Source organism: Dysidea avara, chromosome 1 (genome assembly GCF_963678975.1).
Source record: "Dysidea avara chromosome 1, odDysAvar1.4, whole genome shotgun sequence".
Classification (NCBI taxonomy): domain Eukaryota; kingdom Metazoa; phylum Porifera; class Demospongiae; order Dictyoceratida; family Dysideidae; genus Dysidea; species Dysidea avara.
Genome location: NC_089272.1, coordinates 34,670,074 through 34,696,426, shown reverse-complemented (window position 1 = coordinate 34,696,426; position 26,353 = coordinate 34,670,074). Strand labels below are relative to the sequence as shown.

General features: G+C 37.4%; 1 protein-coding gene and 1 long non-coding RNA gene across 4 annotated transcripts in view; one reads left to right on the top strand and one right to left on the bottom strand.

The window, feature by feature from the left end:
* Positions 1–5,710: 5,710 nt before the first annotated feature.
* The window catches only part of LOC136263117 (uncharacterized), a 206,026-nt gene continuing 185,383 nt past the window's right edge, over positions 5,711–26,353 (bottom strand). For both annotated transcript variants that reach the window (XR_010704463.1, XR_010704464.1), the window contains exon 2: positions 5,711–5,878. This is a non-coding gene — a long non-coding RNA (uncharacterized lncRNA). The remainder of the gene's footprint in view (positions 5,879–26,353) is intronic.
* LOC136263035 (adhesion G protein-coupled receptor L4-like) overlaps positions 6,572–26,353 on the top strand; it is a 71,236-nt gene continuing 51,454 nt past the window's right edge. Inside the window, exons 1-4 of one of the 2 annotated variants that reach the window (XM_066057487.1) lie at positions 6,572–6,738; positions 14,420–14,507; positions 16,777–17,027; positions 18,321–18,519. In XM_066057487.1, coding sequence (XP_065913559.1) covers positions 14,426–14,507; positions 16,777–17,027; positions 18,321–18,519 — 532 coding nt within the window. In that variant the 5' untranslated portion in view covers positions 6,572–6,738; positions 14,420–14,425. Of the gene's footprint in view, positions 6,747–14,419; positions 14,508–16,776; positions 17,028–18,320; positions 18,520–26,353 lie in introns of both variants that reach the window. The other variant, XM_066057495.1, reaches the window with a different exon arrangement.

The window sequence follows — 26,353 nt, the reverse complement described above, 5'->3', positions numbered from 1 at the left end:
CACCCTTTAATTAGCAAGTTTTTAAATCACTCGCGTTCTCACAAGATGACGTTGCATTTGAGTGATATATACTGTAGCTGTTTTGTAACTGGCTGAGAAATGGTAGATGTATATAAAGGGTAGGTATGACATTTCAAGGGTAAACCATGAAAGTTATAGCTCATCATCATCTGTGGTATTTGTGGATCTTAATATCAGTGATTCTGAAACATTATAAGTGATATTAGGAGCAATGCATTATTTGGAAATCAAGAAATCACGGTTAATGGATTTCGCCCATCATGTATTAAGTGTATATGTTTTAGCATGTTTACAACAGATTCAAGAGTATGTGCCATTGCATGATAATTCAGGCCATATATGTGACCGGATTTCACATAACAAGGCTTCCACACACACAAAATCAAACTTACGTTTTTACCAGAAATGGATTGCTGGCCTAATACACTACTGTACTTCCTTCAGGACTGGCAAGTCTGGTTTCTGTGGCAGCTTTCTTCCAACCCTGTCAAAGCCACGAGTGGGAGATTGGTGCCATTGAATGGCCATGGCTTTGTGATAATGGTGTGTAGTGAGCTGGGACTTCACAGAGAGCTCGCCAATAGTGTTCTCAGTCAATTTGGAGTGATTTGATGGCCATGGAGGGCCATGGAGAGCCCAAACTTGGCCTCTGGATTCCAATCGTCTCCTTGCTTCATTTTATACCCCTATATTAAGCCCACCCACCGCCCCCCACCCTCCCACCGCCCCCCACCCTCCCACCGCCCCCCACCCTATTACTACCACCTGTGATATTATTACCCGCTCAAGAAAAGCTGCCCAAAACAGGGCTAATTTTGGGTATCAGAAATGTATACACCCACTCAGTGATAGCTAGTAAATAGATGCATACTTGGTGCAAATTTTGTTTGCACAGCTGTAGGCACTGGGAAGTTATTACACAATGATTACTTAAAATCACCATATCTCCTAGCGAAGCTTTGTGCGTCGAAGCCAGGTTTTGTCAAATTCAGTCACATAATTATACTGTACATTCATTGTTACAAGTAAATTTTCAATGATTTGATGTATAGCATGATAACGTTATTGTTATTAAAGCTTTACAGTGACCAGTACTGAAGGTTTGACAGCAACACGTGCTGCAGCCTTAGGATTACCTAACTTAATTGCAAGGACTTAGACTGAGTGGCTTATAGCTGAAAAGGTGCTGCATCAGTGATGATGACCATTCCATCATCACAGAATTGGACAAGATTTGCTTTTTTTGCCTATAGAATTGATGGTATAGACAGCAAGTGATGGCTCTGAGATGCAATTTTTAACCATCTGATTATATATTAATAGTGCCACTGGTCTGATGTGATGAAATTAAAAAAAAATGATTGAGCAGTTCCCCTGAATGTGTACATATGTGTATTTCTATCTTATTATGTGCTGCTTTCAGTAGCTGGAGACTCACTCATTGCAGATAGTGATGAGAAGGTTGTTTTGCTGATAAGGAATACCCTCCAACAGATCAACTGTATTAATTCTTTGTAACAACATAAACATACAACATTATTTGCACAATTAATGTTCTTTTTTTCAATTGTTGTAGTTACTGCAGTTTATTCTTAATTTCCACCTAAAGATTGTAAAGGTGTTTTTACTGTTTCTTACACTGTTACATTAGTGATACAACCAATGTACAGTAATCCTAAACACTGCCATCCTGCTATTTAATATCCTCAAATATATATTATTTACAAATCAAAAATATCATAGTTAGTCATACAGGAAGACATTGCTATCCCACTAAGGACCCATAAGAGGGATAAAACCATACAGTACACAAAGTAGAAAACATCAGCTAATAATGCAAGTACTTTACTTGTATTATTATGCACGTCTTAAAAACATATAAATGAATGCTTTCATACCTTGGTATCAAAGTTGGCTCAAGCCTATGCAGAAGTGATGTATATTTAATTGTCCAAATTCAGTGTAACATTATAAAATTAATTACGATCATTGATGTGACTGAGTCTGCAACTAGTAATAGCTAACTGCCTGATTTTTAGAAGTAGCACACTGCATCAGCTTGAGTTAACTTGTACTGTAGGGCAAGAAAAGCTACTGTTTGGTTAATTATTTGTACCAAATACAGGATGTGGCCAGGTTTGCAGTAACCAGGAATGTGTGTGCATACTGCACCACTAAATGTTGTGTTTTCTAAAGTTTGGAAAAGTATGTAATATTTATGTGATCACATGCCCCATTTTTGCAGACCCCTTTCTAGCTAAGGCAATCACTGAATCAACCATTTATTAAATTTTAAACTGTAAGTGTGCATAGCCAAAGAAAAAATAGCTGTCACTGGTAGGGTACAGTGGGACACTTTCATTTTGGAGACGGATGTATATCAGTATAATAGTTTCAAATTTTCTCTACAACAAAACTTTCAATGCACTGTAGTGGACAAACAAAACCACATGTGTACTGTAGAAACATTGATATTTTAGTGATTTTTGTGTGAATGATTTGTACCTATAGCTATATTCAACTGTTGACCATAGAATTTTAAAAGCATTACCCTGTAAACTACAGTACTATACCATGGGTACAGAACACTTTCATCACAGGCGGATCCAGAGTTTGAAAAGGGGGGTGCACTTTGCTGAAAAGTTGAAGGGCAAAAAACAAAAAAAAAAAAAAAATAAAAAGGTCACAGCAATAATGGCTGTCCTTTACTAAATGCATATACTATTAAGTATATAAAGATCCTTATTCAGATTCTTATTCATAACTTCATAGTTAAGCTACACTGCCTCATGAACACTGTGTCTGCTTTATTAGAGTGACTCCTCTATTAGAGTATCTCGATCTTGTATGCACTTTTTTGAAAGGGAGGAGGGGAACACGTGATCCCCCCCCCTCTGGATCCGCCACTGCTAACTGTGTGGCAGAAACTGTATGGGATTCTACCAGGGGAGGAAATGTACAAACATTGAAGGGAGTCTTGTGTGGCAGATTTGAGTACAGTTTTCCTTATTCCAAGAGTAGCTCTTCCCAAGAATAGCTTAGAATGTGATAATTAATTAGGATTGTTAGGATGGCCTTAGAAACCCATGTGGCTTCAGAACCCCCAGAAATTTAATCGGCCATGAGAGCCACAATTTGTGGCTGATCATATCACTAGTCCTATTGCATAATCATAATACTAGGAGAACCATGGAACCTTGCACATCTACCAAAACAACCACCATCATTGATGCTGCCTAGGTCCAGTCGTGGATTTTATTCTCCTTTCTCCACCTTTTCAAACATACTTCCTGTAACAACTTTAAACAGGCTGTAGGACCAGGTATCCTACAGAACTTCAGCACTTGTGCTGTAAAGCCTTAATAAAAAAATAAATAAATAAATTGGACAATGGTTGACAAGCAAACAATATCAAACAGCTACAGATTCTATCATTTACTGACCACATTAAACAATACATAATTATAGTCTAGCACACTGGCAAGTAGCTTGCATCCTAACACAAGTCATGAGCACACAAGTCAAAAATTATTAAAGTTGCTAATGTTTAGCTGTCTTGCTATTGGTAGCTGATACACAGCTGCGCAAAGCTAACATGCTCATCTTAAACCAGTTTAGCCAGACCACTTTCTTTATGTGTAGGTGTAAGTTATCTAACCATACAAGACTACCTCTGCCTACATACACATAGTCAACATTCAGTGTAGCATTACCTGCAACCTGTTGCCTAACTCAGCAACATGCTGTTATCAGCTATTCTGTATGTCACAACCAAACATGAACTCTTTTTGGATAGAACCAAACTGGAAGCAGGATGCCACTGTTATTGCTGTGCCTTAGCCCCCCACAAGGTATATGGGATAGAAACCAGTTTCATCCCAACCACACTTAATTATCTAGTTATCAAAACTTCTCAGTTTAATAATCAAGATATCTTGCTGGCAGGTGGGGATTTTGTTATTCTATTTACTGTATACAGTATGTTATTCTGATTTGGTCTGGTGGGCAGACAAGGCAACCACAAGACAACAACTCATGATTACTCCCTTGGAGTATAAGGAAATACCATCTCCTAGCAATCGAGTGACTGTAAGAAGTGACCAAAATGTAAACTCATCTTTTAGACTCCCCTCTGTCAGTTTGACCTGACCCATATTTTACTGTGGTCAACAAGCAGCTTTTCAGATAATAATTTACCAAAATAAGAGGACAATGTATTACAACTACAACTGTTAATCAATGACAGTGTACATAAACACACAAAACCTTTCAAAACAGAAATGTTTTGGCTTAGCCATGATGTGCTCATATGATACACAAAATAATATCTGCTAAAGCCTACAAGCTTTTAATAATCCATTTGAATTATTGGTTACTATTGTGTCATGTACACTGCTTTCACCATCAATAGCCACCTGTAGTTGATATCTTTTAAGGTGGTGTATATTTATTTATGAAAATAACCTTTAGTGTTTGAATGTGGTTTAATAACCTCGTTTTGGGTAGCTACAATGTATTTACACATGCAATATATGTTTAGAATAACAAGATATGTGGTTACATGCATAAAGCCATTCAAGTCTATATATGTAATCACTCTGTTGGATAGGTCAAGGTGTAACTAAATACACAAAATGGCTACTTTTGAGAGTCATTTAATAAGATTATCCAATTACAATATATTAGCTATAGGGTGATTAGTACATTACTACTTTTTAGTAGTTAATCAGAGAACTTTTATGCAGCTAAAGCACAGCTACATTCTGTAGTTTATTTCATACAATGTCCAACCAATTTATAATTATACCTTTTTTTACAATTTCATATAGAGAATGTAGCTACATCAGGTAACACATGCATTGCTTTCAGTATACATGTATAGTACATACTGTACGTACCCATTAATATATAGCTACAAAATTCATACACACTTAATTCATGAGTTTAGAGCACACAGTCTTGTAAAAACTGCACGCTAAACACTCGAAGATCTAGTTACTATATGTAACCGGCTGCACATTATGTGTGTAAATTCACTGTGAGCCTCCATCTGCTTATGTTTCTAATGTACTATTTTGTGGAACATACATCCAGTAGTTCTAAAAGACACATAAAAGTATACTTACTATATACTGTAGATAATGAATGTAGTTCAGACTCTAATCGTAATAATTGTATATACAGTGTAATTAGCTACATGCAAGTAGTAGACAGTTTATAATTACATGTATGCAGAGTCATTAAAACTGATACTTAGCCATTGTATTGGACATATCTCAGTGTCACAACCACATATCAAAACTCATGTCAAATTAACCCATACATTACAATTTTTCGTAAAATATTATTATGCGTAAAATCAATGTACAGCAGCCTATGGAGGTAAGTTAGTTTTAAGTTACATTATTCATCATAACTCTGGTTCTGAAGGCGGTATCAAAATTGTTCGGCCGCCATTATATACGCATAACACTCCTCTATTCGATGGTAACAAAATTTATTCGAGGCTAAAGTGTTTACAGCTTGCAAATTTACAACAAACGATGGTAAATAGCAACTTACGCAATACAAAATCCATTGGAGAGCAAATCACGAATTTCGCGTTCTAATTAAATAGCGGAATCACGCCGTTACCATAGTGATTACGAATTTTGTTCGGCCGGAATCGGATAGAGCAATTCATAAGGAGTTGAATGATATTAAGTTTTATGGTATTTGATCGTGTCTAGTGCTTGCAATTATTGAATATACAAAATGATGTAAAATGTATGGAGTTTGTATTGGAGAAACTGAAAAAGTGATCCATCCATCCTGAAATCTTTGAAAAAATCAGTGTTTAATCAGTCCATTTCATGATCTAAGGGCAGAAAACAAACAAAGAACACTGGTAATGTACAATATTGCTGATAAAATGATTACTGGCTGTAAATTTGATTTTGCCATTTTTGCAATTCTGACTTTACAAATCCCAATAGCATGTTTTGATATGAGTGATCTAGCATCTATGACCAGCACACTGGCTTTTACACAGTGCAACTGTATGGCTGTCTTCTGCAGTTGGTTAACTTATACTAGTAGCTAACAGGTTTGCATAAAATCAGAATTTCTTTGCCGGCGGCCCTAACTCGTGTGTCGACAATGGTATAATAGACCTTCATTTTTATTCTGTTCTGAAACAAGCAGCTAGCTAGCTACTATATCATTTGAAATGACCGATTAACTAAAGCACACTTGTAGCTAGCTAAAGAAGTCTAAACTTGCCATTATATCTGAGTGTTGAAATAAGTTAGCTACTGCTTTTGGTCCAGCAATCAAGGTTGGCTCGATACTTTCCGAGAAGCAGCAGCTAGCGCCTTGCAATCGGCCTTCTTGCAGGTTCCTATAATTAAAGCAGACCCGCATGCATATGCACGTGATTAATTTGGTTAACTCACGTCAAGCACCTCAAATAGTCTGCTCTGTTCACTCTTTTTTTTTTCCCTTTTAGTTTAGCCCATTAGTGTAGCGACATAGCGCGACACAGACCTGAGACTAACTAAAGGATATTTCTTCGAAAAACCACAATAGTGATATTTTCGGTGTATGGCTACGAGGGTAGACGTCTAGTTGTACATTTGAATTTAGGGCGTATTATAGTGAGGCTCCGGCTCAGCGAACTTGACTGTTGCTGTAAATCTGTTGCCTTGTGAAGCACATAGCAATCATTAAAAGACTGTGGTAAGGAGGTACTAACTTATAGCTAGCTAAGTATCTTAGATTGTACTGTGACATGCAGTGGAACCTCTATAGCTACAACGGACAGTTAGGGGACCAAGAATTTTTGGCTACTTTTTGTTGTACTTGTACTACTGTAAAATTAACAAAGTGGATAATTATAGTGCCGGCACCGGTTACGAACGTGAACAGCTATTTTACCGGCACAAGTCCATCAGTTGCTGGACTATCAAACAAACCAGTTGTGCATGTCTAGGCGAGCTAGGGTTGGTACGCGTCCAATATGCCCCGAGCATTCGACTTCAGGGCACGCGTCTAGTAGGTTTCCCCGAGCATTCAATTTTAGGGCACGCGTCTAGTAGGTTGCCCCGAGCATTCAACTTTAGGGGACGCGAAAAGTAGTTCCTTAGCGTTAGGGGTAGGCTAGGGTTCAGCTTTGGTTTCTTGTTATATGTAGAAGTCACCTCACTTCAGTCGGATGTTTATAAGGTAGAAACTAAAACGAGGTGAGTCATAGCTGCAGCACCGGTGGTATAATCGTTACGAACATTGCTTATGAGTACGGATGCCTGGGTTCTTGCTGAGACAACTTTTTTTTTTTCGCTTTCTTAGGTTTTTTGTCTAAGTTTTTTTTAATGCACGTGACTGCCGGCACTATATAACTTGGCTTTTTTTTAATGCACGTAACATTCTAAGTATAATTATACCCTCTACTACCGGCAAAATAGCCAGAAAAACAGTGTAACCGGTGCCAGCACTATATAACCTGCCTTTCCTTTTCTTAATTTTGAGAGTTGTTATTGTTATTATTGTTACTATTGTTACTGAGCAGACAGCACAGCTGATATGCTCAGGAAAAGAAAAGCAATCATAAAATGAATTTAGCTACGTGGTTACAAAGATTACAGTTATTGAGTTCCATACAATGTTTGCAGTTCCACTGAAAAAGAGTCAATATTGTTGCTCTCAATGTTAAAGAAATATTCCGCTAAACTGTATTACTAGCTTGCTATATACTGTGTTGTCAAAACATAGCCTTCTCACAGGTCCCTAGTGGGATAGAATTTAATTAAAAAAGCTAGCATTTTTAGGAAGTGGATTAATGAGTCTACACTGTAGTGCCGGCACCACTTATGAACGTGAACGGCTATTATTCTAGCACACGTCCATCCTTTAACCGGACTATCAAACACACCAGTTGAGGTGAGCTAGGGTTGGTACGCGTCCCAATATGCCCCGAGCATTCGACTTTTAATAGGGAAAGCGTCTATAGTATGCCCCGAGTATTCGACTTTAGGGCACATGACCAGTAGTTTGCCTCCGGTCTTGCAGGGCACGTGAAAAGTAGTTGTTAGGGTTAGGGTCAGGTTTAGCTCTGGTTTCTTCTTCACTCCTGTTGTATATAGAAGTCACTTCAGTTGGACTTTTTTAAGGTAGTAACTAAGGTACATGGGTAGCTACAGCACCGGTGGTATAGTGGTTACGAGCATGGACTATGAGTATGGAGGCCTGGGTTCAAGCCCCAGCACCGGATCCGTGTATCATTGCATAATAAATGCGACTCTTGTAATTAAATTACAGTTATCATTAGCTATTAGTTAAGTCAACAGGCTCCAAATATGTACAGGCCAACTTTAAACTCTTTCCCACTTTAAATTTTACTATATGATAAGTCAACTGAAAACCACATTAGATTCTTTACTTTGGATTTCCAGATAACAGAGGTACTCTGATAGGTAAAAAGTACATTTAGCTTAAGTCACCAATTATCGGCACCATTTTGTCACGCAATTGTAATTCCTTAATTCAATAGCATATGAACTTCTGGTTGGAACCATTAAACAGAGCAGTCCTTTGTCTCTTAGTGCACGAAATTTTAATTATCTCACATGAATAAACATCTTGTTATGAGGAAAATCGTAGCACCTATCATGTGCCAATTATCGGCATGGAGTACCTATTATCGGCAACTGTACTTCCATGATTGACCAATTTTTGGCACAATGTGCAATTTTGGGTGTAATTCCATGATGGCTTGTTGTTTTTTTGGTGAATTTTTTTATGGGAGGTGTAGTCCTTGGATAACTCCATTTCACAGAAGTTTTATGAAGATGAGGCCAGCTGTTTAAGAGATATTCAGGTTAGACATAAGAGCATACTGGTTTCCAATGCAAAATTATTAAATTCCATGCTTAACCAGAATGGCTTGTATAGTGCTTTAACAACAATAATCACCAAATGAAATGTATTTAAGAAATGTTTTAGGGATATAACAACCCATTGTGGAACTCATTGTGAAACTTGGTAGCCTCCACTATATACCCTGTAGCCTCTATAGTTTACAAGTGCCAATAATTGGTACCTGACGATAATTGGCAACTTATGCTAATTACATTTGAAGTCTAAATTGCTACCTTTTCCTTTTGAAGCTATAGTATTTAGTAGTGTATCAGCTGTGGTTACTTTAAAAGGTTCTGTGAAGTACACTTAAGTGCTTTTCATTTGGGTTATGTTATTGGTGTAACATGTATGTGTAATGGTACGCCAAATAATACACTATTATAAAAATGAAGTTTCATACTACACTGCTCTTTTTACCTTGTGTGTACATGCAGAGTACACAGGGAATATTATGTTTATTACAACATTCATTGAAATATTTGAATCATGTGACATGCTAGTCACATGCAAGTCACATTTAGGTCACATGTAATTATGGGATATAAGATCATTGATATAATGGTTAGCCACACCAAACCCACTTGCCTCTTTGTCAATAACAGATGGGTAATAGTGAAAACAGTAAATCATGGGTTCACTTGAAAGGTTGATTTAGAAAGTTTTAGAATATCAAATGTGACCAGATTTTACAAAACCGATCCAAATCACACATCAGACAAAATCAAACTAACACCTCCAGTGGATAGCTACACTATTGTATTAGTAGTTTTGACACTCAGTAACACTCAAACTACTTGAGGCTGGTTTCAACAGATGTCTTTTCTCGGTGGTGTGTAGAGCTCGAGTGGCAGTTTTAGGCCTTGTGAAGGACCTGGCTTAGCAAGAACCAGTGGTTTACTGGTGGACAGCCTGATAGCAATGTTTTTCTGTGGATTTTGCTACATATCAGCCACTAAGGAGCCAGTACAGCCCTGTAAGCTTGTGTTTGGACTCCAATCGTGGCGTGCCTCCAATTTGACCTTGCCCACCCCATCACCCCCACCCTCCACCCCTTTGTGAGCACTCGTGATACTACTTCGCTCGTCCAACTACTCACATTTTCTATCTTATTTGGCGGGAAACTCTACAAGCAGCTACAAGTACTGGAAGTGGCCTGAAAGGTAATAGATTGATGCATCATTTGTGTAAATTTCATATGCGTGGTTGCTATCCTTGGAGAGTTATGCTGGCTTGAATTCTTTAAAACCGTTTATCTTGAAACTTCTAATGTGCGATTTGGATCGTTTTTCTAAAATCCAGTCAAAAAATTATAGTGTTTGTGGTTTATATACAATGCCTCAAGATGAAGGTTATATTTTTCATTAGATAATGGTATACATGATATGCATACTTTGATCTTTATATAGAAGATAATAACGCTTTTTAAAACCACAAAGAAACCTGTCCTTGAAGTGGTCAGAGACCTGCTAATAAAACTGGTTAGAGACTTACTAGCAGAAAGATTTCAAGCATTGCAAGTCTCACTTTCAATCATTAAATTGCTATGCTCTTCCAAGTATACAGCCCACAGTGGGTGACCAGTCACCTAAGCCAATACAAGTTTAACTACTGCATTCCTTTTATAAGCATGCCTAAAAGAATTCAATTATGGGAGGTACATGTAAAGTCCAACATGGTAGCTACGTTTGTTATGATAAACAGACAAATCTAAAAATATCACAGAAAATTCTGTTTAGAGCACATGTGTTTTAGTTAGCATTTTAAGCCTATTTTATCTTCTATTAAATTATTAGCAAAGTTTACAAAAGACCTAGATGGGTAAGCTTCCTTGTAGAATGGTTGTTATGTGTAATGTGGGTGTGGTCTGTAATCAAAACCATGCCTGGTCTTTAATGCTGTGGCACCGTACAGAAGCTAGCAACAACTTGTGACAACTGTTTGCCTTCGTTATATCTCATCTACAAACTGTAACAGTTGTATCTACCTGTTCTTCACACTACTGTGACATCATGGTAACCAGCAACTCGTGACTTCCTTGTTGACACTTCACTACATAATTTGCTATAGAACTGCTCTCAGTTTACTTCTAACTTTGCTAAGAAAACAGTGATAAATTTCAGTGCAAACTTCAATTTTTCTAGCTCTTTGACAAAAACATGTTCAGTCTTCCACAATTATTGCGTTTTAACATTGTATGATAATTTTAAAACGACTTATCCAATCCCACAATGACTACCCATATAAACAATCCCATTATCCAAGTCAGATAGGAACCATTGCCTTGACTCTTCCTGATTTAAGAACCTTGGTTTGGGTTCCTAACCTATACTTAGGTTGGCCACCAATTGAAGTTGTGAAGAATAACAGTGTATATACTCAGAGACATGTATAAGTTGGAAATATTGCAATCATTCTTCGTAATTTAAAATCTAAGAATAGAGCAATGTCAGCTGCTGTTTGATTGAAGTATGTATTTTTGTTAGTAAATCATATAATTATAGCTCTTTTTATCTTTTACTGCATACCTGTAATTTTTCGCAGTAAGTACTTTAATGGTTTTAACAGTTAGTAAAGCTACAATGAAATTTTATTGTGTGAAAATGTATAATATGGTCTGGCACATACAGTGTGAAGGCTGTACATGAGCCACCAGTGTTACATGTGCACACCAAAGGAATGACTGCAACAAGTGTTACATGTGCACACCAAAGGAATGACTGCAATATTTAGTCTTGATGCTAGTGCTGTACATATATATGACATATACAATGATATTTGGCTTTCTCCATGTGCAATTCTTGCTTAATTTAGTCACCTCTTGAGTTTACTGCCTCGGTCATCATTTCCTACAGGGATCATGGACATTATGTCACTACATGTACTTCTCGGTTCAGATGCCCTTTGCAATTGGTTTATCACTGAAGTTAAAATCAATCCAAGTCCTTGGTCAATCCAGATCGTCGGTCTAGAATGTAAAAATCAATCCAAATCCTTAGTTGAGAACAAAAATCTTTCAATTGAGCTAGAAGTTGGGAAGCCAGTAGATGAATTTGAATACAACAGTGATGTGTGATAATTTAAAGTGACATCCATGAAATTTTAAAACATGAAAATCCTGACGAAGTACATATCATGAAATATACATACTGTGAAAATTCCGGGTAATTGGTATAGAGATCAAAATGTTTTCTACCATACGTTTGCATTTATCTCAAATTGTACTTTCACGAGATACAAACAATCCCTAACATGCTTTCAAAGCAAAATGACTTCTAATGAGCTTCTAAAAACTCAAAAAATATGTAATATATAATTAAATTTTTTATAAATTGTAACTAACTGACTAACTACTCCAGACAATCATAATCCAACAGTGGGTTACACTGCGGGTTTGATTTTATGGCAGTTACAGTACATATCTCTAGGGCCTGTATGCATTAGTTTTTGTGTCTTGGCTTCTTACTTAGCCTTGATATCTACTGAGTTATTGTAACAAACCTGTAACTTTGTACACTGTATATTATGGATTCAAGTATTAACCTACTGTAGTATACAGTAATATGTGACCGGATTTGCAAAAAGGTACCTTTCCACACATTTACATGCTAGCAAACAAAATGTCATAGATGTTGACTTGTTATACTGATTAAGTTGCTCTTTGCATCATAATGTAGCCAGATACTGTAGCTACACTGATGGAAAAGTCCAGGCAATGGTATGGTATGATTAAAAAGTTATGAAGTTGTAAAGTTCAAAAATGGGTCAAATTTTGTATGTGAAAAAGGTACCTTTTTGCAAATCCGGTCACATATACGTATATATCATGCTGCAACTGCTGTTGTAATTAAGACAATAATGAATCTTGAATATGAATGCTTGAAGTGAGTAAGCTGCTCTTCAGTAATCCTCTTAAAGTTGAACTGTTTTCAAAGTATATAAATTCACTTTCTCAAACAGTCTGACTAGCACCTGACTGAGTAGGCACCTAGTAGCTGTAACCATCTACACCTACAAAACATTCCACAGTCTTTCAGAGCAGAGTTTATATTGGGCTAGGAGGGAGGCCAGGCATGGTGGTATTGACATGTAATTAAGTTATTTGTTTTTGGTCTGTGGTGACCACAAAGGTATGTACTCTGAGGTTGAAGTTTACTATGCTATACCAGCCTACTTGTCTCAGTAACCTGTACTGTAGTAGTAAAATATATATATATATATAACCGGGTAGGTTAAAACAGTGGACCCGTGGACCAATGACCTGGGACCAGGGAACCCGGGGACCCGACTCTTCTTGGAATTTTATACCCTTCACAATATTCTAAACTTATACTAGGTACCTTTGCAAGTAGTTTTGCATGACAAATCCACTTTTTCCCCTGTCACAGTGTCTCACACGATGTTTACACCAATTAGAGCGCCTCTGAAAAAAACCATCTGACCACTAGCTGTAGGCCACTAGCTGTAGGCCACTTGCCTGCTGCATATTATGAGCATACTAATCTATTATTTTGACTTGCTACTAAAGTTGTGCAAACAAATATTCACAGGAAATAGCAATTACTAGCTAAGCAAGTTTCAGCTCAACATTCAAACAGACTTCATACATCGTGGTGCATTTCCACAATATTTCTAAATTTTAGTAGCGAGTTGACATAATAGGCTAGTATGCTCATTGTGCAGTAGCCAGTAGGTTAGTGGCCTATAAATGCAATCAGCTTCAGACACTTTTTCAGAGGTGCTTATGATATCTGATTGGTTTAAACATCGTGTGAGACACTGTGACAGGGAGAAAGTGGATTGGCCATGCAAGACTACCTGCAGAGATACCCAGTACAAGTATAGAATATTGTGAAGTGTATAAAATTCCAAGAAGAGTCGGGTAACCAGGTCCTCAGTCCCCGGGTCCACTGTTTTTACCTACCCTTTATAACCTGATTGCCAGTAGTACTTTTATTTGTGGTATACGTATATTCATGATCACTTGACTGTACAACCAGTTCATATTTTAAGCTAGAATGAGCAAGGCATCAGTGCATCTCTTATGTTCATACACTATATTAGGGATAAAGCCAGTACAAAACAGTGGTAGCATAAGCAAAGTTTGACCACATATAGCTATGTAGAAGGCCTTGACAGAAGTCCTTATGACTCATTTCTTTGTAATAGAATCGATTCCATAGAAGCTCTTTTATGTGACAAGTAGTTACCCTTTAAAATACTGTAGTATCACTGTGAGTGGTTGAGTAGTAATCGGCTCTACAGTACATGGGTGGTCCCAGAAGCAAACGTCTACTGTAACTTGGTAGAAATACAGGAAAGGAGAAACAACAAGATAAAATGTCTGGTCAAATAGCTTGATGTCCACTCAACTTTCACAATGTCCTGACAGTATGTCAGGGCATGTATGAAAAGTTATTTTGCACACTGTTATGTATGTCATACGTATATAAGTAAAATTACTTACACTTGCATTAATGTGTACTGATTACATATTATGTAACAGGTAACTATGCTGTGGTTTAGAAGTCTGACATGGATGTTAGTAACAAGCATTTTATTCTCATGGAATAATTTTGTTTGTTGCCAACAAAGTGAGTGAATTTATGTACTGTAGTAATACATTTATATGTACTGAATTATTAACTATTCTATACAATTTGCCTGGCGAGTACATCAGTTAAAATGACTATATTAAATAGATAGTTACAACTGTAATAAAATCAGGTCATAAGTTTGTTATGAATATAATGTTATTGTGCTTACTGTATTCAACAGAGACAGACCCAGGAGTTCAAAGGGTTCCCTCATTTTGGAAGAGCCTTGATATTACAGTACTTGATGGGCTACTGCAAGTTTTTGTAAATTCAGTACACCACAATACGTTTGTCAGTCAAAATTGCAAATGCTTATAGTGGCAAAACACTCATTTTACTTTTCTTTACTGCGAAAACACAGAAACTGCCATACCCCAGCATCTTCATGTGTAATACGTGCCTCTAAAATAATTATAGCTTGTGTTACTCCAGTTTAACTCTATTTTATCTTAGCCAGACAGACATATATTCATTTTTAAACCAGGCATGTACCCACAGCTGGCCTTTGGTCAACTGTGGACGTATTCCTAGTTTCCTGAAATTGTTTGGCAAAAACTGTATATCTGTGTGCATGCCTAGGTGTATGCATGTCTGTCCAACACCCATGTGAGCAAACAGGCTTTGAGCTACAGAAAATAAAATCTTCATTCAATGAATAAAGACATACTGTATTAAAGCTTAACTTTCTGACTATTTGAAGGGGTGTGGCCATTAACTGAAACAGTTCAGTAAGAGCTAGTCTATGTACTGTAACAGGCATATAACAACTGAAAAACAATGTAACAAGCCTTGTAAGTTACCAAGTATAGTGGCGTATCTTCTAAATTTAAAAAAGGATGTATCCCCTTTGTACGCAAAAGAAAATTAAGATCAGCCATATATGAGGCTTTGTGGAGAGAATTTACGTATGAAAACATGATAGACAAACTATAGCTAAAACAGTTAAGACGATACTTCTGTGTGTAATTGGTGGTTTAAAGTGGTTTGCTCGAGTTATGCTTACTTACCAATGCATAGCAACATAACTGGTGAATTACTAAATACATTTAATTTCAATGTACTGCATGTATTGTTATAAAACAAGGCGAGACAAAGCTATGGCATGTTGTGTGGTTAAGTTAAGAATTGATTAATTCAAGGGATTGCTAGTACCTGGTTTTAGAAGTACTGTAGCACAGCATCACCTTGTACTCTGTTGAAATTGTATTGCTTGCTACAACAATAAACAAATGCATTTCTGACTAATTACATTGTACACAGTTAGAAGGAATTTTAAGTTGGATTAGGGATCAAAGGAAAATAGTAGTGAAACAATGGAATAGCTAAAAAGCAGTCAAGCAAGAGAGGTTGTCCATACCGGCAGATATACTAATGGCAATTTAATCCCTATACTTCAGTCTAACTATGGCTGAATTAGGGATTAAATGTCCATTAGTATGTCTGCAGGTATAGACAACCTCTCTTGTTTCACTATTTTTAGCTATTCCCTTGTTTCACTACTTTTTTCCTTTGATCTGTAATCCAGTTTAATATTCATAATTTTCCTTCTACTTGTTTACTCCTTTTTAAAACAAGTTACGACTACTGAACCCACACATACTGCATCAAAAGAAAAAATGGCTCCATGCATGTCATCAAATTAATTTCGCATCTGAACGTGTGCCCAAACAATCGGAAAATGAAGTGGCCGGCATGCTTCATTTCAGCTATGTTCCATCAGTCCATTATGCGGTGTTACAAACAAAGTACAGTACGAAAAGTGTTTCTGCAATCGATCTACGTGCTATGGAAAATATAGACATTTAGTATAATAACTAGTCAACACAGCCACAGTGAAGCCGTATCACATTATTGTGAATTGACATCTTGTGTTGTCAGCAAAAAGAACTGGGACACAAAGGAGGACAATAGTAAGTCCATGATGTGCATTAATTGTATGCACTGTAATTGGCAAAAGGGCATGTCTTGGGACGAAGTAATGTTGAACAGTGAAGAAATCAAATCCATAGCTTTATCCATTGTCTAGTTACATGTATGCTTGGCTGAAGGCATCAGGCAGTCAGTTAGTAGTAAATTTTGTAAAAAAAAAAAAAGTTCATGGGGGTGACTTGTTCATGCCTAAACAGTAATGCCACCATGTGTATGTACTCTTATCCATATTTCACTATTTAGATGATGCTACAGTTGTATACTGATATGCATGCATAAGCAGTCTGTTCAAAATTTCATAATTATTATAATACAATTCATGTGTCCACATTCGTAGCTTGTCAAGAAGAGTATATTGGTGGAACTTTGTGGAATAGAAATGTGATTGCACAATTGGCATACAAGAGTTGTTCAAGTTTTCATGAAAGCTTTTGTTCTGGTGTCTACATCACCAGAATGTGTCATTTTGATGGTGAATGGGGTTACATAGACTATTCAAGCTGCACAATGGGAATAGATGCCACTCCTTTTGTGATGGTTGAGATAACAGGATCAACAGATATTTCTGTGCCAGCTACAGTGAATCAGGTGAGTAGATGCCATGCAATTGCGTGGTACCATGCATATCCACACGTGGTTAAGTGAGGTTTTACATGGACTGCGTTAGCTGAACATAGGTAATAGGGCTTTTAACCATGTGTAATGGAGCTACCATGCAGTATAGCAACATCACACTATTTTTAAATCATCAAATTTCATTTCATTTTAATATGGCATGTTTGTACATATATTTCACACAAAATGTGACTGTATCTGCAAGAACCCCACATGTTTGCGTAAGCCTACTGTAATTTTACAGCAAGAAATATTTATGAAAGTAAAAAGTCCATAAATAATTGAATTTTTGTTTCACAATGAAAGAAGGTGCTAGTGGCAAAACCCTTGGTTGCATCTTCAATAAAGAAGGGGTTCGACAATCTTTATTTTGTTTCATTACTCTCAAAGAAACGGAAGATATGAGCATTAATATGCCTTGCATTGGACCAGCAGCTCTCTGTAGTTTTTCTCAAATTTTTGCTATTGCCCTGGTCGTAGGAAAGGCCTGGTAAATAAAACTTACCCAACAATAGATTCACCTGTTCATGGAGAACTGGACCAGTAAGTTGCACCTTGGTAGAGCGCTACATTCGTAAGTTATGACTATTTATAACTATAAGCTCCTGTAGTACTGTCAAGTACAATCAATTTTTCTATTGCTGCCACTTTGTAGCTCTGTAACTTCAAAATTTCTTAGCTTCTGGAGTTAAAACTTTGGTTGACCATTCCTTTGGTTATCTAGATAAAGAAAATGTAATGTGAAGAATGCACTAACATGTGGGGTTCTTGCAGGTTCAGTCACAGTTGACAGCAGGCATGCCCAAAGGAGTAGATAATATATTATCGACTTTCAAAAATGCATACATACATAGTATGTATTTGTTCTGAAAGTTTGCATTATCCACTTCTTTGGGGCATCTACAGTACATACTGTTCAATTGCAACATTGTCTTGCGAGTGTGCGAGTGATTAAAAAACTTGCTAATTAAAAGGCTTGGCACCCATTTTGATCACAAGTATTTATCACTATTTCACTTGGGATGAATACTTGCGGGTGAAATGGGTGCTACACCCTTTAATTAGCACGTTTTTTAATCACCCGCACTCTCACAAGATGACGTTGCATTTGAGTGGTACATACTGTTGCTGTTTTGTAACTGGCTGAGAAATGGTGGATGTATATTGTAAAAGGGTAGGCAAGTATTACTGTCTTTTTAGAATTATAATTATGTCTGTTTGTACGTGTAATATTATAATATGTCAATTGCAATTTTTATTGATTAGGTGATCCAGTCAATAGAAAGGCTCAATTATGACATTTCAAGGGTAAAACATGAAAGTTATAGCTTATCATCATCTACTATCGTTGTGGTATTTGTGGATCTTAATAATATCAGTGTTTCTGAAAACATTATAAGTGATATTAGGAGCAATGCATTATTTGGAAATCAAGAAATTACAGTAAATGGATTTCACCCATCATGTAAGTGTATAAATTATGTTTTGGCATGTTTACAGCAGATTCAATCTCTGTGACAGGATTCAGAATAAACAATTCTTGTTACCAGTGGGGTAGAACAAGCCAACTTGAATTGGTAATGGAATTACTTAGGTCCTTAGCACTACTAAAATATACTCTAAATAAATGGGTTGTTCTACCTTTGTATAAGGATATATCCACCATAGATGATTGTTTCTGGTTGTTAGATAAATGCGAAGACTGTTCGTGGCAAATTGGTGGCCACCACATGTCCTCATTTTGGAATGCCGATTTCTTCGTAACGGTTTGGTTATTCTTCACAAAATGTACAGTACAAACACGGTAGATATCTATGAACCTTATCTAACTTCTTCATCGATATTTTGTACAGTGACCATTGGCTCACGTGAAAATACTTTAATTAGAACACCACTTAGTACATTGCGTAATGCATATCAGTTCACGTGGGCTTGTCCTACCTCCTGTCTTACTACCAGGAGTAGCAATCACATAATCAATGTGTACATGGTATTATATATTATCGATTGTGGCTTCTAATCATAACTATACACAGGCTTCCTTGTCTGTTAACTTTATTAACAGTGTTAGTGAAACCATACTTAACTTAATGGCCATGCAGCCACATGTTGTGACTTCAAAGTAGTAAAGCTAACATTCTCTCAATAAAGTGACTGGCCAACCATGAAGTATGTAGCTAAATGTGACACTGCAGAGCTTGTGCAAATTGACAACAAGTTATTATTAATGGATGTTTCTTTACATGCATATCTACTTTCAGCCATATCAAGACACACGGTAGTGTGTCGTGCGGCCCAAGAAGCCGGCGCGTAACACCCGTGAGTATATTGACAGGAAGAAAGAAAACGCAATTTTCGCACCTCCGTAGCTCTGTGCTGCCTTGATGAAACAAGACGATTTTTGCTGTGGACACTCCCTCCACCTTCAGCACTCCACATTCCAACTTTGAGCGAAATCGCTTCAAGCGTTCCCGAGATATGCGACTTCAAAAATTGGCTTAGTTTCTTTGTTTTTATTCTTCTTATTTTTCTTCCTCTTTTCGCACACTTACAAAAACTGCTATAAAATGCGAACGCCATATCCGATCGCCTTGAAATTTGGCACACAGAAGGGGGGTATAAAGGCGCATCTCTGCACCAACTTTGGCTGGAATACGATAAACAGGCAAAGAGTTATGAGTGATTATTCACGAAAAATAACACCAATATGTTGTCACGCTTACAGGGTAAACCGCGTATGGGAAGAAGCTGAAAATCGGTGGGTGAATAGGTTAACTATTGAACCTCAAACCTTTTGTGGTTTGAAAGAAATCGAGCTAAAAACCAGGAAGATACAACGAAAAAACCAACAGTGTGTAACAATTATGCAATCGAGATTAGCTAATAAAAAACGACTACTTGTCACGCCTACCAGAAAAACCACTTGGGGTAATGCTTTGAAAATCGCTGTACAGATGGAGTTATCATCTTAGAAAGGCTCTTCAATGGTGTAGAAGAATCAGACTTAAAGCCACGGAGTTATAACACGAAATCCAACTTGGTGTAGCAAGTGCGAGATCGAGATACTCTAATAGAGCAGTCATCCTAATAGAGCAGTCATCCTAATAGAGCAGTCATCCTAATAGAGCAGTCATCCTAATAGAGCAGTCACCCTGAAGAGAATTCAAGAGATTAGTTAGAAACAAGTAACCTGTATAGAGATCAGCTACAAACAAGTCACCCTGTAGAGAGATCAGCCACAAACAATTCACCCTGTAGAGAGATCAGCTAGAAGAAGTTACCTTGTAGGGAATTCATGCAACTATAGAAAGAGATAATTCAGCTAGAAGAAATCACCTTGTAGAGTTCAGCTACAAAGAAACCACAATGTAGAGAGTTCAGCTACAAATAAATCACCCTGTAAAGAGATCAGATAGAAGAAGTTAACTTGTAGAGAGTTCAGCTACAAAGAAACCATCATGTAGAGAGTTCAGCTGCAAACATATCACCTGTAGAGAGTTCAGCTACAAAGAAATCTCCCTGTAGAGAAATCAGCTAGGAGAAGTTTCCTTGTAGAGAGTTCAGTTACAAAGAAACCACCATGTAGAGAATTCGTTTACAAACTAGTGACCCTGTAGAGACATCAGCTAGAAGAAGTTACCTTGTAAAGAGTTCAGCTACAAAGAAACCATTCTGTAAAGAGCTCAGCTGCAAAAAAAATCACCTGTACAGAATTCCACTACAAACAAGTCACCCTATAGAAAGATCAGCTAGAAGAAGTTACCTCGTAGAGAGTTCAGTTACAAAGAAACCACCATGTAGAGAATTCATTTACAAACTAGTGACCCTGTAGAGACATCAGCTAGAAGAAATTACCTTGTAAAGAGTTCAGATACATAGAAACCATTCTGTAAAGAGCTCAGCTGCAAACAGATCACCTGTACAGAATTCAGCTACAAACAAATCACCCTGTAGAGAGATCAGCTAGAAGAAGTTACCTTGTAGAGAGTTCAGCTACAAAGAAAACATCATGTGGAGAGTTCAGCTGCAAACAAATCACCTGTAGAGAGTTCAGCTACAAACCAATCTCCCTGTAGAGAGATCAGCTATAGAAGAAGTTTCCTTGTAGAGAGTTCAGCCACAAACAAATCACCCTGTAGAAAGATCAGCTAGAAGAAGTTACCTTGTAGAGAGTTCAGTTATAAAGAAACCACCATGTAGAAAGTTCAGCTACAAACTAGTGACCTTGTGGAGACATAAGCTATAAGAAACTACCTTGTAGAGAGCTCAGCTGCAAACAAATCACCTGTACAGAATTCAGCTACAAACAAATCACCCTGTAGAAAGATCAGCTAGAAGAAGTCACCTTGTAGAGAGTTCAGCTACAAAGAAACCACCATGTAGGGAGTTCAGCTAGAAGAAGTTACCTAGTAGAGAGTTCAGCTACAAAGAAACCATCATGAAGAGAGTTCAGCTGCAACCAAATCTCCCTGTAGAGAGTTTAGTTAGAAGAAGTTACCTTGTAGAGAGTTCAGCTACAAAGAAAACATTCTGTAAAGAGCTCAGCTGCAAACAAATCACCTGTACAGAATTCAGCTACAAACAAATTACCCTGTAGAGAGATCAGCTAGAAGAAGTCACCTTGTAGAGAGTTCAGCTACAAAGAAACCACCATGTAGGGAGTTCAGCTAGAAGAAGTTACCTTGTAGAGAGTTCAGCTACAAAGAAACCATCATGAAGAGAGTTCAGCTGCAACCAAATCTCCCTGTAGAGAGTTTAGTTAGAAGAAGTTACCTTGTAGAGAGTTCAGCTACAAAGAAAACATTCTGTAAAGAGCTCAGCTGCAAACAAATCACCTGTATAGAATTCAGCTACAAACAAATTACCCTGTAGAGAGATCAGCTAGAAGAAATTATCTTGTAGATAGTTCAGCTACAAACAAATCACCCTGTAGAGAGATCAGCTAGAAGAAGTTACCTTGTAGAGAGTTCAGCTACAAATTTAAAGAAAGCATCATGTGGAGAGTTCAGCTGCAAACAAATCAACTGTAGAGAGTTCAGCTACAAAGAAACCACTATGTAGGGAGTTCAGCTAAAAGAAGTTACCTTGTAGAGAGTTCAGCTACAAAGAAACCATCATGAAGAGAGTTCAGCTGCAAACAAATCTCCCTGTAGAGAGTTCAGTTAGAAGAAGTTACCTTGTAGAGAGTTCAGCTACAAAGAAACCATCATGAAGAGAGTTTAGCTACAAACAAATCACCCTGTAGAGAGATCAGCTAGAAGAAGTCACCTTGTAGAGAGTTCAGCTACAAAAAACCACCATATAGAGAGTTCAGCTGCAAACAAATCACCCTGTAGAAAAATCAGCTACAAACAAATCACCCTGTAGAAAGATCAGCTAGAAGAAGTCACCTTGTAGAGAGTTCAGCTACAAAGAAACCACCATGTAGGGAGTTCAGCTAGAAGAAGTTACCTTGTAGAGAGTTCAGCTACAAAGAAACCATCATGAAGAGAGTTCAGCTGCAACCAAATCTCCCTGTAGAGAGTTTAGTTAGAAGAAGTTACCTTGTAGAGAGTTCAGCTACAAAGAAAACATTCTGTAAAGAGCTCAGCTGCAAACAAATCACCTGTATAGAATTCAGCTACAAACAAATTACCCTGTAGAGAGATCAGCTAGAAGAAATTATCTTGTAGATAGTTCAGCTACAAACAAATCACCCTGTAGAGAGATCAGCTAGAAGAAGTTACCTTGTAGAGAGTTCAGCTACAAAGAAACCATCATGAAGAGAATTCAGCTGTAAACAAATCTCTCTGTAGAGAGTTCAGTTAGAAGAAGTTACCTTGTAGAGAGTTCAGCTACAAAGAAACCATCATGAAGAGAGTTTAGCTACAAACAAATCACCCTGTAGAGAGATCAGCTAGAAGAAGTCACCTTGTAGAGAGTTCAGCTACAAAGAAACCACCATATAGAGAGTTCAGCTGCAAACAAATCACCCTGTAGAAAAATCAGCTACAAACAAATCACCCTGTAGAAAGATCAGCTAGAAGAAGTCACCTTGTAGAGAGTTCAGCTACAAAGAAACCACCATGTAGGGAGTTCAGCTAGAAGAAGTTACCTTGTAGAGAGTTCAGCTACAAAGAAACCATCATGAAGAGAGTTCAGCTGCAAACAAATCTCCCTGTAGAGAGTTCAGTTAGAAGAAGTTACCTTGTAGAGAGTTCAGCTACAAAGAAACCATTCTGTAAAGAGCTCAGCTGCAAACAAATCACCTGTATAGAATTCAGCTACAAACAAATCACCCTGTAGAGAGATCAGCTAGAAGAAGTTACCTTGTAGAGAGTTCAGCTACAGTAAAAAGAAACCACCATGTAGAGAGTTCAGCTGCAAAGAAATCACCCTGTAGAAAATTCTGCCACAAACAAATTGCCCTGTAGAAAGATCAGTTAGAAGAAGTTATCTTGTAGAGAGTTCAGCTACAAAGAAACCACCATGTAGAGAGTTCAGCTAGAAGAAATTACCTTGTAGAGAGTTCAGCTACAAAGAAACCATTATGTAAAGAGCTCAGCAGCAAAAAAAATCACCTGTACAGAATCCAGCTACAAATAAATCACCCTGTAGAGAGAACAGCTAGAAGAAGTTACCTTGAAGAGTGTTCAGTTACAAAGAAACCACCATGGACAGTTCTGTAATAAATATATGTATTATATATATAATTTGTACATTTACTGATAAAATTTAAGGTACATCTGCTTCATCTTTTCTTCTTCCTGTGGTAAAGAAAAAAAGATAGGTTTAAAAAGTCCCAAAGCAGGCCATAGGCCGGCTTTGGGGTATACAAATACAAAAAGAAGTGAAATCTAATCCAAAACAGCCAAGCTGTAAAAAAAGTGTGCGGCCCTCAAAAAGGCTATGGTGAAAAAAGATGTGAAATCCAAGGTGGCGGCCAAGAAATGGCTGTGATGGTAGGTTAATGGTAAAAATTTTAATAACGACAATTCAGGTGAATTTTGTGCCAATTGACCAAGCGGCACCAAAATTCACCTGAATTGTTGTTATTAAAATTTTTACCATTAACCTACCATCACAGCCATTTCTTGGCCGCCACCTTGGATTTCACATCTTTTTTCACCATAGCCTTTTTGAGGGCCGCACACTTTTTTACAGCTTGGCTGTTTTGGATTAGATTAGAGTATCTCTTCATCTCTCATGCAAAGTATACAAATTGTTTTACAATTTGCCAAAAACTGCACACTGCAATATGCTCAGCGTCTTCACCAGCCTAATACCGGTATGTGTACCTCAATTTTGCTAGCATGACAATTGCCATATGCCTACATTATACAGACTATGGAATCATACAGTATGATAGTACTGTATAGTAGGGACCACAAAGGAGTAGGTGTGGCCCACGAAATAACATCACCCAAAAACCAGCCTCAATTTTCCCTGACAATGATGAGGCAGTATTGGTTACGTAAAACTAAGCCCAAACAAGCTTTCAGATCAACCCGAAACGCTTTCAACAAGTTGCTATGGAATTTTAAAAATAATTTATTGAAGGAATTTTCTGACTGACTGACTGCCTGTCTGACTGACTGATTCCTTCAGACAAGTGTAACTCAATAACAGCTAAGACTATGGGCTTGATTTTTTCACTCTTCGACATCGCTTTGGCCCGAGAGGTGCCTTTGGCATATCACAGTATGTACAATGCATTCTTCACGGACTTACCAGTGTCCCCCTTTGTGTCCCATTCATCTTTGCTGACAGCAAAAGTGTTGATTTGGCGATAGCACGTGATGGCTTCCCTTCGTAACAGAAATTGTCCGTATTTTTCATAGTGGCTGTTTTGATTGCAGAGGTGCTTTTCGAAGAGTTCTTGATTCGTACTGCTGTGTATAATGGGCTGAACACAGCTGACAACAAAGCGTAATGGATACTTCACTTTTCAGATAATAATTTATATAACTGGGGCACACGGCACCATTTTTTTCAGTATGCATGGATTGCAGAAGTGCTTTTCTAGATCCAAAATGCTGTGTAATGGGTTGAACATAACTGATAATGAAGTGTAATGGATACTTCACTTTTCAGACGATAAATGATATAGCTGGGGCGCACGCGTTATTTCAGATGTGGTATGCATGGGTTCACCAGTCATAATAATAATAATACTTCCAAAAAAAGTTAACAAACAAGTACACAGAAAAAATTTGGAATTTTCAACTAGAGTAGGGATCATAGCACATCGATAAATAGTACTGAAACAAGCTGGAGTAATGCACGATACTAAATCACAGTATAACAATAAGAAGTGTTATATCCGCACTAGATGTGCTATGGTCCCTACTCTAGTTGAAAATTTCAAAATTGTCTGTGTACTTGTAATTATATGAAGCTAAGTAAAATAATTTTGTATTGGAAACCAGTATGCATCTAACCTGAATATCTCTTAAATGACTGACCTCATCTTTTCTGTGAAACAAGAGTTATACAAGGACCGTATATCCCACAGAAATTTCACAGTGAACCAACAGGGCACCAGAAAGTTACTCACAAATTTGGCGATAATTGATCAATCACTGTATCACATGTCGATAATTGATGCACAATATGCTTTGCAATTTCACTTATAACACGACAATTACTTTCGTGAAATAATTAAAATTTGGTGTGTTAAGAGACAAGTGACTGCTCTATTGAATAGTTTAAACCAGAAGTTCATACATCATTCCAGTGAAGACTTACAATCATTTTAGGTGACTGGGCCTGCAAAAGCAGGGCATGTGGGTACATAAAATGTGCATATGTTTTCACACTTTCATGGCTCATAAAATTTGATACTATTAAGCTATGCCCATGAAATGTTCAGCACATATTACTCATTTAATTGGCCATATAATACAAGTTATAGAATGCTTATATTCTATTCCAGGACGGAGATATGACGCGTTGTGTGACAAGGTGTAGTTTGTGCCCACGTGCCTTTGCAGGCCGGGTCACATAGTATGTACTATGTACATGTTGAGCTGGATCCTCAAAAAAGCATTTAATAACTCATGGATGCAATTACAAATGATCTTGAAATTTGGCTCATTTGTAGTACTGCTTGCAATTGATAGGCATGCGTACGTTATCAATGCCGGGATAAGTTTTGGAATAATCAGTGGTAAAAAGTATCAGGAATAATTCCGGAATAATAGGGTGATCTTCCGGAATGATTAGTTAGAATTCACACATTTTTCATGTAGTATCGCAGAACAATTGTAAAGGAGCATCCACAATCATTGCTAGCACAAAATCGGGCAAAAAGATCGAGA